This window comes from Carcharhinus amblyrhynchos, chromosome 26 (assembly GCF_965287045.1).
Source record: "Carcharhinus amblyrhynchos chromosome 26, sCarAmb.v2.hapA, whole genome shotgun sequence".
Taxonomy (NCBI): domain Eukaryota; kingdom Metazoa; phylum Chordata; class Chondrichthyes; order Carcharhiniformes; family Carcharhinidae; genus Carcharhinus; species Carcharhinus amblyrhynchos.
The window spans coordinates 2316628-2329425 of NC_137349.1; the positions used below are offsets into that span (position 1 = coordinate 2316628).

General features: G+C 46.3%; 1 protein-coding gene across 5 annotated transcripts in view; it reads right to left on the reverse strand.

Annotated features, from left to right (window-relative positions):
- The window catches only part of LOC145358766 (transducin-like enhancer protein 4), a 204940-nt gene that overhangs the window by 105903 nt on the left and 86239 nt on the right, over window positions 1-12798 (reverse strand). For all 5 annotated transcript variants that reach the window (XM_080213033.1, XM_080213030.1, XM_080213032.1 and 2 more), the window contains exon 6: window positions 4219-4293. In XM_080213033.1, coding sequence (XP_080069159.1) covers window positions 4219-4293 — 75 coding nt within the window. The remainder of the gene's footprint in view (window positions 1-4218; window positions 4294-12798) is intronic.

Below are 12798 nucleotides of genomic sequence, written 5' to 3' on the forward strand. Positions count from 1 at the left end.
TCACAGAAAAGGCAGCAAATTAACACCATGACAAAACCCAGCCAGTCAATAGGGCTGGCCTACAAGATAGGCTGATACCAAGATCTGCATTTATATGGTGCCTCTCATGACCACCGAGCTTCCCTAAAATGCAAGGATGGCACTTCATGGTAACGGGTCAGCAGCCTGTACATAGCAAGATCCCACAACAGCAACAAAAAACCAAACAGCCAGTTGATCTGGCTTTGTGCTGTTGAATGGGGGATAAATGTTATCCAGAAAAATAGAGCTCATAGTTATTTAAGACCAGAAGACACATGAGCAGGAGAAATAGGCCATTCAGCCCATTGAGTCTGCTCTGCTATTCAGTGGGATTATATCTGCTCTGATGTGATAATCCCCAATTCCCCTTTCCCACCATAACCCCCGATTCCCTTACTGATTGAAAATCAGTCTACCTCAGTCTCGAGTGTATCTGGTTTAAAGGTTTGACTCAGAGAGAATGCAACTCTGCACTTTAACATCTCATTCGGAAGGTGGTCCAGCACGCCCTCAGAACTGCCCCCTGGAGTGAATTTCAGCCTCAAGACCCTGGAGACAACCTCCAGTCCCAGAGGAAGAGTGTGATGCCTCTTTTCCAAGGATGGCACTGAGTAACAATCTATTTAGCAAAACAATAAAACCCTGAGGCAGCACAAACTGGCAAACTGCTCTGACCATCTCAACACAGGATCTAGGCCTCTCCGCACAGTTAGACACCCTACTGAGGAGGATAGAACTGTTTAATAATACAATTTGCTCTTCGCCAACATTGCTCTAAAAATTTGTGTTCCATTACTGCTTCCAATTCATTCCTAAAAAATCTTTATTGGCTCCAATTACCCAGCCAGCCTGGAATGGAGAAACAGGAGATATTTCAGTGTGGGCTCCAACTCTTGATTCTGACTCAGTGATCCCTGTGGGAAAGTGAGTGTGCGTGGGTGTCAGACTAGGGTGTGTCCAGGGTCAATTGTGACGCCAACTGTGGCTAAATAGCCAATGCCTCAACAGGGAGGGGGAAGAAGAGATGCTTATACATGTAGTGGTGCCAAGGGGGGTGTACACAGGAGGGAGGCGCTGTCCTTTAAACTGCACCATCACAGTAAGGGTCCACTCCTTCCAAAGGGTGGAATTTCCCAGGGAGGGGATGAGGGGGCACAACGCTTAATCCCCAAGAAACCGCTTGTCCCACAGCTATACCACGCTGCTGGCTGTCTAAGCAGGCTGAGAGTGGGTATGCACCCTTCAGTGGGACAACGTAACACTCTCCAGAGTTCACAGCCAATCTAACTGCCCCAGCAGCACCAGAACTAACTAGTAAGCACGCACAGGAAGGCAATGACCTCATGGCATTATCACTAGACTATTAATCTAGAAACACAGCTCAGGTTCTGGAAATCCAGGTTCAAATCCCACCATGGCAGATGGTGGAATTTGAATTCAATAAAAAAATAAACATCTAGAATCAAGAATCTACTGATGGCCATTAACCCATTGTCGGAAAACCCCATCTGATTCACTAATATCCTTTAGGGAAGGAAATCTGCTGTCCTTACCAAGTCTGGCCTACATGAGAATGCAGAGCCACAGCAATGTGGTTGACTCTTAATTGCCCTCTGAAATGGCCTAGCAAGCCATTTGATTCTCAACTGCTCTCTGGCAACTAGGGATGGGTAATAAACGCTGGTCCAGCCAGCGACGCCCATGCCCCACAAATGAATAAGGGAAACACTGCAGAGGCTGCAAGTTACGTCCACGAAGAGAAGTTGGGCGCTAGAGCAAGTAGATCAGGCCTCTCTGAATAGGGAGGGATCAGGCATCATGGGGAAGGGGATGGGGGAATCAGGGTGAGGTTAGGGGTGGGCAGTAGGGGGGGTGCTGGTTTGGAGGCTAAGCTGGGAGGCACAAAGAGAGATGGGCAACACCTGAGAGAGGGTGGGGTAAATTCCCTGATATACAAAGGACTGTTTCCCCCCAACCTCCAACTTTGCTTCAGACTTTCACAAAGTTTATTGTTTGAAAAGTGAGCTCCCCACTCCCACCCACTCTCTCACACCGACCGTTTTACGGGGTGGACAGTCAACAAATTCAACTGCTTGTTGATCATTTATTTGAAAACGGCAGCCAGGCTACTGATTAGGGCGTCCACCCACCATACTGTGGGGACTGGGTTGGGAAGGGGTGGGCCTGGGCGGGATTGTGGTTGGTGCAGACTCGATGGGCTGAATGGTCTCCTTCTGCACTGTAGGGATTCTACGATTCAATGAATCTCAGCCTGGAGGGAGAAAACTGGGACAGGACAAACACCCTTCAGATTCAGAAGCACCAGCACAGTGGACAGAGTTTGTAATGGATAGCTCTCTAGTGGTTGCCATGGCAACTTCTGTGCAAACGCTTCCAGTAATGGGGCCTGTGTGCAAAGTGACACAGCAGTGAGGAGCTCCATCACTCCCAAGGCTCAGTTTGCTGGGTTCATGCATGGTTACACGATGATAGGGCCTTTTATTAGATACTAAGAAACTCAGCATTGAAATCGGATCAGTGTGCAGATCATTCCCTTGCACTTAACAGGACGTGAAAACATCACTGAGATGGTGACACACACAATGAATTTTATAGGATGTTGCTCAGCAGAAATGCTGGAACACGGGCAACTCAATAGTGCTTTACTGATTTGGCTTTAATTAATACTCTAGATAAAAATAATTCAACTCAAATAACTTATTTCCAGCCCAGCTTATTAGTACAAGACAGCCCAGTGCTAATTCATTTAATCCCTACAGTGCAGAAGAGGCCATTTGGCCCATCGAGTCTGCACTGACTGTGACAGAGTATCTTACTCTGGCTCTCTCCCCATAACCCTGCACATTTCTCATGGCTAATGAGATACTAAGGGGCAAATTTTCCCGATCCGTCTGCGAGTGGAATTGGAGCGGGCAAAGGGACGGACCACAGGAAGCTCCATTGACCTTGGGTGGGATTTTATGGTTTTGGGACAAGCGCGGCTGTAAAATCCTGCTACACCTAACATGCACATCTTTGGATTATGGGAGGAAACCGGAGCATCCGGAGAAAACCCAGGGAGAAGGTGCAAACTCCACACAGTCACCCAAGGCCAGAATTGAACCCGGGTCCATGGAGCTGTGAGGCGGCAGCGCTGATCATTGTTATTTATTGGGCAGCATCGTGGCACAAAGAACAACACAGCAGCAGGCCCTTCAGCCCTCCAAGCCAGTGCCAATCATGATGCCCTAACCAAACTAAAAAAACCTTCTGCCCTTACTTTGTTCATATCCCTCTATTTCCTCTCTATTCATGTAGCCAGGAAGCTACATGAGGAGGAGAATAGATGTGTATTCCAGTTCTGTCAGATTTTATTATTTAGTGTCACAAGTAAGCTTGCATTAACACTGCAATGAAGTTACTATGAAAATCCCCTTTGGGTATACTGACTGAGAATTTAGCAAGGCCAATGCACCTAACCAGCTTGTCTTTTGGACTGAGGAGGAAATCGGAGAAACCCACGCAGACACGGGGAGAACATGCAAATGCCACACAGACAATGACCCAAGTCAAGAATCAGACCCAGGTCCCTGGCACTGTGAGACATGACGTGTAGATGCTGGCATTAGACTGAAGTAAACACAGTAAGAAGTCTTACAACACCAGGTTAAAGTCCAACAGGTTTATTTGATAGCACAAGCCACTAGCTTTTGGAGCACTGTTCCTTTATCAAGTGAGTGGGATTTCAGTTCACAAACAGGGCACATACTGAATTCACAAAATAACGGCTGGAATGTGAGTCTTTACAGGTAATCAAGACTTAAAGGTACAGACAATGTGAGTGGAGAGAGGGTTAAGCACAAGTTAAAGAGATGTGTATTGTCTCCAGCCAGGACAATTAGTGAGATTTTGCAAGCCCACGCAAGTCATGGGGGTTACAGATAGTGTGACATGAACACAAGATCCCGGTCGAGGCTGTCCTCATGTGTGCAGAACTTGGCTATCAGTCGCTGCTCGGTGAGACAGCAGTGCTAATCACTGTGACAAATGTTATGAATGAAGTTTATTTTTGCGGGAGGAAGAAAACGTGATCACACCGTCCCAAATGCTATTCCTGCTGAGGGCACTGATAAAATTCCCCTTTTGCTGTGTCTACCCCCTTTCACGTTAACCCATGTATATGAGAAGGTCACTTACCCCAATGATGGCATTCAGTTCGGCCATGGTAACCTGCTTGGCACGCTCTATCGCCTGAACCACCTGCTGCTGATGCTGCCATAAGATGAAGCAGAGAGAAAGTTTAGCAAGCCCAAGATACATTTGATTAGATTAGATTTCAAGAGAATGACATTCCTTTCTCAGTTTGACTGCTGCAAACACACACATCCTCACTGCATCTCAGCTCTTCAAGTTTAAAGGAAATTGTGATTGCATCAATAACAATTTCATTCATATCGCACCTTTAATATAAAGAAGTCCCAAGGTGCTTCACTGTTTTTTTTTAGTAGTTTATTCATTAGTGAGACAAGTAGGCTTACATTAACACTGCAATGTAGTTACTGTAAAAATCCCCTCGTCGCCACACTCCAGTGCCTGTTCAGGGAGGAAGAATTTAGTATGCCAACATACCTAATCAGCAGGTCTTTCGGACTGTGGGAGGAAACCCACACAGACACTGGGAGAATGTGCAAACTCCACACTGACAGTGACCCAAGCTGGGAATCGAACCCGGGTCCCTGGCACTGTGAGGCAGCAGTGCTAACTACTGTGCCACCCAGTGCGAATCTGCACTGACTCTCTGAAAGAGCATCTTTCCTATGTCCTATCCCCGTAATCCCACATATTTACCCTGCTAATCCCGCTAACCTACACATCTTGGGACACTAAGGAAAATTTAGCCTGGTTAAGCCACCTAACCTGCACATCTTTTGATACCTTTCATAATATTGAAATATGTATTGGGAAGGGTGTTGTTGAAAATATGATCTCCTGATCTGATATATTCAGAACTCACATTGATATGGTAACTTTAATTTCCCTGGCATCAGACAGAGGAGGAAAATGTAATGGGAAAGGCATGATCAAAAGACATGGCTATTGAGCAGCTTCTGTAGGATAGGGTGAGTGGAAATAATAGTGTGGAGCATTGGGAAAATGGCCCAGATTGAGAACCGTTAGTTAATGGTTGTACCGCTGGAAGTGGAACATTGGAGGAAAGGGTGAGACATTAGCTACAAATGAAGAATGGGAGATGTACATTGACCTGCGAGGTGACAGCGGCTCACTGCCAGCTGGAGAATAAGCCAGAACCCGGTGTCACCTTTCCAAGGAAAGGCTCATTGCATCATGTGTCACTTGACAGGCCAGTGGCAGCCATTCCCCTGGGGTCAAGCACCTCAGATGATGAATTCTGAGCAGAAAACCAGAGGCCACAAGCTCTAATCCAAGGCAGTGCCACCAGGGAGGTGGAGGCTTTTTCAAAATTCATCTAGGGAATATGGGTGCCGCTGGCTGGCCAGCATTTAATACTTATCCCTAGTTGCCCTTGGACAGCTGTTAAGAGTCAACCACATTGCTGGGGATCTGGAGTCACACGTAGACCAGACCAAGTAAGGACAGCAGATTTCCTTCCCTAAAGGACATTAGTGAACCGGATGGGTTTTTCTGACAATCGACAATGGTTTCATGGTCATCAGTGGATTCTAATTACAGATTCTTTTTATTCTACCATGTTTCCATGGTGGGATTTGAAGCCAGGTTCCCAGAACATTAGCCAGGTTTCTGGATTAATAGTTGAGTGATAATACCATTAGGCCGTCTCTGCTGCTGGTTTAACCAACCAAGGCCTAGGATTGTTGTTGGATCATTCAAGGACAGAGGTGAGTAATGGGGGCGGGGGGAATGAGGAGTGGGTGTGAGATGGAGAATGGAGGTAACAAGGGCAGCTGGGGGGCCGCAACTGAGTCCCCCCTTCCTGAGTCTGTCATTCAGACATCGAATGCCTTTGAATGAGAGAACCCACAACAAGGGGAGCACTAAGGGGCAATTCAGCATGGCCAATCAACCTAACCTGCATATCTTTGGACTGTGGGAGGAAACCAGAGCACCCGGAGGAAACCCACACAGACACAGAGAGCACATGCAAACTCCACACAATCACCTGAGGCTGGAAATGAACCTGGATCCCTAGCGTCATGAGGCAGCAGTGCTAACCACTGTGCCACCGTGCCATCCCTTGACAAAAGTATGGTAGGGGTGGGGATTTGGTGGCATTAATGGATGTGAGGTGAACAAGGGAAATTTTGAGGGGGAATTTTTTAAAATACATTCTCGGATGTGGACATCACAGGCTGGGCCAGCACTTATTGCCCACCCCTACTTGTCCTAGAGTATTTTGAGAATCAACCATATGGTTGTGGCTCTCGAGTCACATGTAGGCTAGACCAAGTAAAGATTTCCTTCTCTAAAGGACCGGATGGGTTTTTCCGACAATTGACGATGGTTTCATGGTCACTGGTAGATTTTTAATTCCAGGCTTTTTTTTAATGAATTCAAATTCTACCATCTGCAGTGGGCGGGATTCGAATCCAGATCCCCAGAACATTAGCTGAGTTTCTGGATTAATAGTCTAGCGATAATATCACGAGGCCATCTCCTCCCCATGCTGCAGGTCAGGTGGCACATACAGGCCAGACCAGGTAAGCATAGCAGATTTCATTCTCTAAAGGGCATTGGAGAATCAGATGAATTTTTGTGACAATCGACAATGGTTTCATAGTCATCATTAGCCTTTTAGTTTTAAATTTCATCATCTGCCGTGGTGGGATTCGAACCCAGGATCCAGTAACAATACCACTACACCACTGGATGTCTTGGTGATGAACAGAATGGACAATGTGATGTACGACATAATAATAAAGTTCTGAACAATCTCAATTCACCAGCAATTTCCCTTTGCTGTCTGAAAGGTTTTTTTTTTAAATGAGTCTCAGAAGTTTTGACAAGAGACCAAGTGTGATTCAGTGGGATTAACTTCCTTATACCCACTCACAAATGGGAGGGAAGTATCTCCTTTTCATTGGGCTGTTAATAGGTCATATCCTCAAAGGGCTGCTAGTTTACAGAAACTGCTAATTCATTTTTTATTGCATACACTTCTGTGGATTTTTACTGGCATTCTGGGGATGGTCGTATGTGATTCCACCTGCTTTTCCATAAAGCTGCAAACATGATATCTCTCTTGCTCCCTGCTCTCCTCCCAACAATAAAGACAATAACAGGGTGTTTTCATACCTTATGGGTTTTGCACCCATTCGGTTTTAGTGACTTGTCGAGAAGCTATTAAGATTTTCACCAAGGGCAATAATTAGAAAAAAACGCTGCTGTGACCTTTTTTGTTAAATTAATTCTTTCATGGGCTGTGTGCATCACTCATCCCTAATCGCACGCACATTGAGTGAGTTGCTAGACCATTTCGGAGGGCAGCTAAGAGTCCATCTGCTGCTGTGGGTCTGGAGTCACATGTAGGCCAGATCGGGTAAGAACCAGGTCATGGAGTCACAGAGATTCACATCTTGGAAACAGGCCCTTCGGCCCAACTTGTCCATGCCACCCTTTTTTTTAAGCACCTAACCTAGTCCCAGTTGCCCATATTTGGCCCATATCCATTTATACACATCTTACCCATGTAACTGTCTAAATGCTTTTTAGAAGACAGAATTATACCCGTCTCTACTACTGCCTCTGGCAGCTTGTTCCAGACACTCACCATCCTCTGTGTGAAGAAATTGCCCCTCTGGACCCTTTTGCTTCTCTCCTTTCTCACCTTAAACCTATGCCCTCTAGTTTTAGACTCCCCTACCTTTGGGAAAAGATATTGACTATCTAGTTGATCTGTGCCCCTTATTATTATCTAGACCGCCATAAGATCACCCCTCAGCCTCCTACACTCCAGACAAAAGTCCCAATCTATCCAGCCTCTCCTTATAACTCAAACCATCAAGTCGCAATAGCATTCTAACAAATTTTTCTGCACTCTTTCTAGTTTCATAATATCCCTTCTATGATAGGGTGACCAGAATTGCACACAGTATTCCAAGTGTGGCCTTACCACTGTCTTGTACAACTACAACAAGACGTCCCAACTTCTGCATTAAATGTTCTGACCAATAAAACCAAGCATGCCGAATGCCTTCTTCACCACTCTGTCCACGTGTGACTCCATTTTCAAGGACCTTGATCTCTTTGCTCTGTAACTCAACCAATTCGCAATGGTGGCACAGTGGTTAGCACTGCTGCCTCACAGTGCCAGGGATCCAGGTCGGCCATGCTAAGTTGCCCCTTAGTATCCAAAGATGTGTAGGTTAGGTGCATCAACCATGGTAAATATGCAGGGTTACGGGGATAGGGCCTGAGTAAGATGCTCTTGTGGACAGTGCAGACTCGATGGGCCAAATGGCCTCCTTCTGCACAGGAGGGATTCTCCGGTTGCAGTGAGCCAGATGGGTTTTTGCAATAATCAACGATACTTCTACGTTCACCTTTACTGAGACCAGTTTTCAATTCCAGATTTTATCCATTGACTTCATATTCCCCCAGCTGCTGTGGTCAGATTTGAACCCACGTCCCCAGAGCACCAGCATGGGTCTCTGGATCACCAGTCCAGTGACACTGCCACTCCACCGCCCTGTGATGTGAAGGGATTGGTACCAGTCACGCCTTGCAGTTAGATGGTTGCCACATTGCAGAGACTGGAGCAGATATTCCAGGCTGACTCTGCTGTGCAGTACTGAGGGAGTGCTGCAATGTCAGAGGTGCTGTCCTTTGGATGAGGCATTGACCCAAGGTCTCATGTAGGGTGAGAGTGAATGAGCTCAGGGCACTGTTTTGAAGGTAGGCAGGGGAATTATCCCAGGAGTCCAGGTGAACGTTTTTCCCTCAGTAACACCACAAAAATTGATCATTTGGTTAGGATTATATTGCTGTTTGTGGTAGTTTGTCGTGTGACTACACTTTAGGACTACTTCAACTCAGTTCAGTTTTACTTCATTATCCAACTGTCAGAGTTGGTACAGAGTAGATGGGCTGAATGGCCTCCTTCTGCACTGTAAGGTTATATGACTCCAAGACCAGAAATTGAACTGGATTAGCCAAATAAACACCGTGGCTACAAGAGCAGGTCAGAGGCTGGGAATTCTGTGGCGAGTAACACACCTCCTGACTTGCCAAAGCCTGCCCACCATGTGCAAGGCGCAAGTCAGGAGTGTGATGGAATACTCTCCACTTGTCTGGATGGGTGCAGCTCCAACAACGCTCAAGAACCTCAACACCATCCAGGACAAAGCAACTCGCTTGACTGGCACTCCATCATCTTCAACATCTGCCTCCGTTCACCACCGACGAACAGCTGCAACAGTGTGTACCACCTACAAGATGTACTACAGCGAATCACCAAGACACCTTCAACAGCAACTTCTAAACCCATGATCTCTGCCATTTGGAAGGGCTAGGGGCAACAGACACATGGGAACATTATCACCTGCACCCTCCAAGCCACTCGCCATCCTGATTTAGAAATAAATTGTTGTTCCTTCACTGTCGACTGGGTCAAAATCCTGGCACTCCCTGCCTAACAGCACTGTGGGTGTACCTACACATTATGGGCGGCAGTGGTTCAAGAAGGCAGCTCACCACCACCATCTCGAGGGCAGTTAGGAATGGGCAATAAATACTGGCCTGACCATCAACACCCACATCCCATGAAAGAACTAAAATAAACTTTACTGCGGCAAATGGTTAATCCATGGCTTGAATTTTAACAAAAAGATTGAATACATTTTTAAAGTCGAACATATAATGTTTTTGGGAGATAGAGGGGGAGCGGTCTTATCTTTGGTTTATTCCAGCAAACAGCCAGGATAGATATCGTGGGCCAAATGGCCACTTTCTGAACTGCAAACTGCTGGTTTTATAACTCTTCCCCACCCCGCCATCTCCTGCGCTACACTGTCAATGTTGGACACTGAACATGGATCCAATAAGACATCATGATAAAAAGATAATTTAGAAACTGTAGAAGAAAATTGCAGCCGTGGCTGTTTCTTCACTGGTGTGGGAATGTTTTATGAATTCACCCCAAGTACAAACAGGCAGTCAGTGGCGCCAGGTTGGGAACAAAGCCGTACAACTTGTCCAGTAAATCTAATACCCCGTGCCATCCTTAACAGGATTTTAATAGTGTGGCTTCTCGTGGGTCAGGCTGATTTGGTGTCTGGCCACCCTGAGTTCAATACTGCAATTAATCCTGGACAGTTCATTAACTTTAATAATTACATCTCTGACATTTCCAACTGCACTTTGCAGAGGATCTGGAGAAAAGGGGTTGTCAGTGCCAACAAGTCTACACCATTTTCTTCAGTGCCACAGCACTCTCCCAAGCCAGCTCAGTACAACAGGTTTGTAAAGAGCTACAGAAAGCTGCAAGCATCAGGCCCCACGCGCAAGAACATTTCACAGAATCACAGGATAGAGCCATACAGCACAGAAAGAGGCCCTTCAGCCCAACCAGTCCATGCCGACCATGGTATCCTCCCAGCTGGTCCCCCAATTAAATTGAAGTTTTATTTATTAGTCACAAGTAGGCTTACATTAACACCAGAATGAAGTTACTGTGAAAATCCCCTCATCGCCACACTCCCAAGCCTGTTTGGGTCAATGCACCGAATCAGCACGTCTTTCGGGCTGTGGGAGGAAACTGGAGCACTCGGAGGAAACCCACGCAGACACAGCGAGAACGTGCAAACCGCACACAGACAGTGAATTGAACCTGGGTCCCGATGCTGTAAGGCAGCAGTGCTAACCACTGTGCCACCATTGCCACTGAGCAACATTGCTGTGGATCTACAAGTGACTTGTAGGCCAGGTAAAGTTGACAGATTTCCTTCCCTAAAGGACATTAGTGAACCAGATGCGATTTTTATGACAAAGAGCAATGGGTTTGTGGTCATCATTCACTTTTTAATTCCAAGCTTTCGTTGAATTTACATCTGCCGTGGTGGAATTTGAATCCAGGTTCTTACTGTTGATTACTAGTCCAGAGACAATACCACGGTGATAAGACAATATCACAATACTATGCCATATGCACACATGCAGCTAATCCCTCTGCTCCTGCACCCACTTTAGGATTGTGCCTCTTTATATTTCTTTTATATCTTTCCAGATTCTTCTGACCAAAATCACCCAGCTTTTGACCAAACCATATAATCATTTCCATTTTTGGAAACCAGTAGTGATTCCTACCAGATGATGTTTGTAAGTTCTTAAACTACAGGGGCAGAATTAGGCCATTCAACCCATCGAATCCGCTCCACCATTCAACCATGGCTGATGTGCTCCTCATCCTTATGGTAGGAATGGTAGAATGGTAGGAAGGACTATTACTTACGTGGCGAAAAACTGCAGCAGGCGACGGTGCAGAGGGACCTCGGGGTCCTTGTGCATGAGTCGCAAAAACCCAGCTTGCAGGTGCAGCAGGTGGTCAGGAAGGCGAATGGGATGCTGGCCTTCATAGCGAGGGGGATTGAATATAAAAGTAGGGAGGTCTTGCTGCAGCTGTATAGGGCATTGGTGAGGCCGCAGCTGGAGTACTGTGTGCAGTTTTGGGCGCCGCACCTGCGCAAGGATATTTTGGCCCTGGAGGGAGTGCAGAGGAGGTTTACTAGGCTGATACCGGAGTTGAGGGGATTGAGCTATGAGGAGAGGCTGAATAAACTAGGCTTGTACTCGTTAGAGTTTAGAAGAATGAGGGGAGATCTCATTGAGACGTATAAGATGATGAATGGGATGGATAGGATAGAGGTGGAGAGACTCTTCCCGCTCAAAAAAGACAGTAGGACTAGGGGGCACAGCCTCAAGATAAAGGGGAGGCGGTTTAGAACGGAGTTGAGGAGGAACTTCTTCACTCAAAGGGTGGTGAATCTCTGGAATTCTCTGCCCGTTGAAGTGGTGGAGGCTGCCTCGCTAAATATTTTTAAGAAGCGGGTTGATGGGTTCTTGATAAGAGAGGGGATTAAGGGTTATGGGGAGAGGGCGGGAAAGTGGAACTGAGCCACAACAGATCAGCCATGATCTTATTGAATGGCGGGGCAGGCTCGAAGGGCTAGATGGCCTACTCCTGCTCCTATTTCTTATGTTCTTATGTTCTTATTTTCATGCCTTCTCCCTATAACCCTTCAGTCCATTACTAATTAAAAATCTAACTCCTCCTTAAATTTACTCACTGTCCCAACACCCACTGCACTTTGGGGTAGTGAATTCCACAGATTCACAGCCCTTTGGGAAAGTAGATTCTCCTCGACTCTGTTTTACATTTGCTCCCACTTATCCTAAGACTATGACCTCTCATCCTAGAATGTCCTACAACAGGAAGCATCCGCTCCATGTCTACTTTATCCAGACCTTTTATCATCTTGTATAACCTCAATATGATCTCCCCTCATTCTTCTAAATACCAGAGAGTATCGGCCTAAACTGTTCAATCTCTCTTCATACAACAAATCCCGCATCTCTGGAATCAATCGAGTGAACACTAGATTGTTGCACCAGGATTTGTGTGGGAGGGGGGGAGGGGAGGGGAGGGAAGAATTTTGGGAATCTAAAATGAACGTGTGAAGCCATTTCTGAGTATTGATTTACACTGAAATATATTTAAATTAATGGGACTCAGGTTGACACCCTCAGTGGACGTGAACCTCATTATGTCACTGGCGGGGGTGG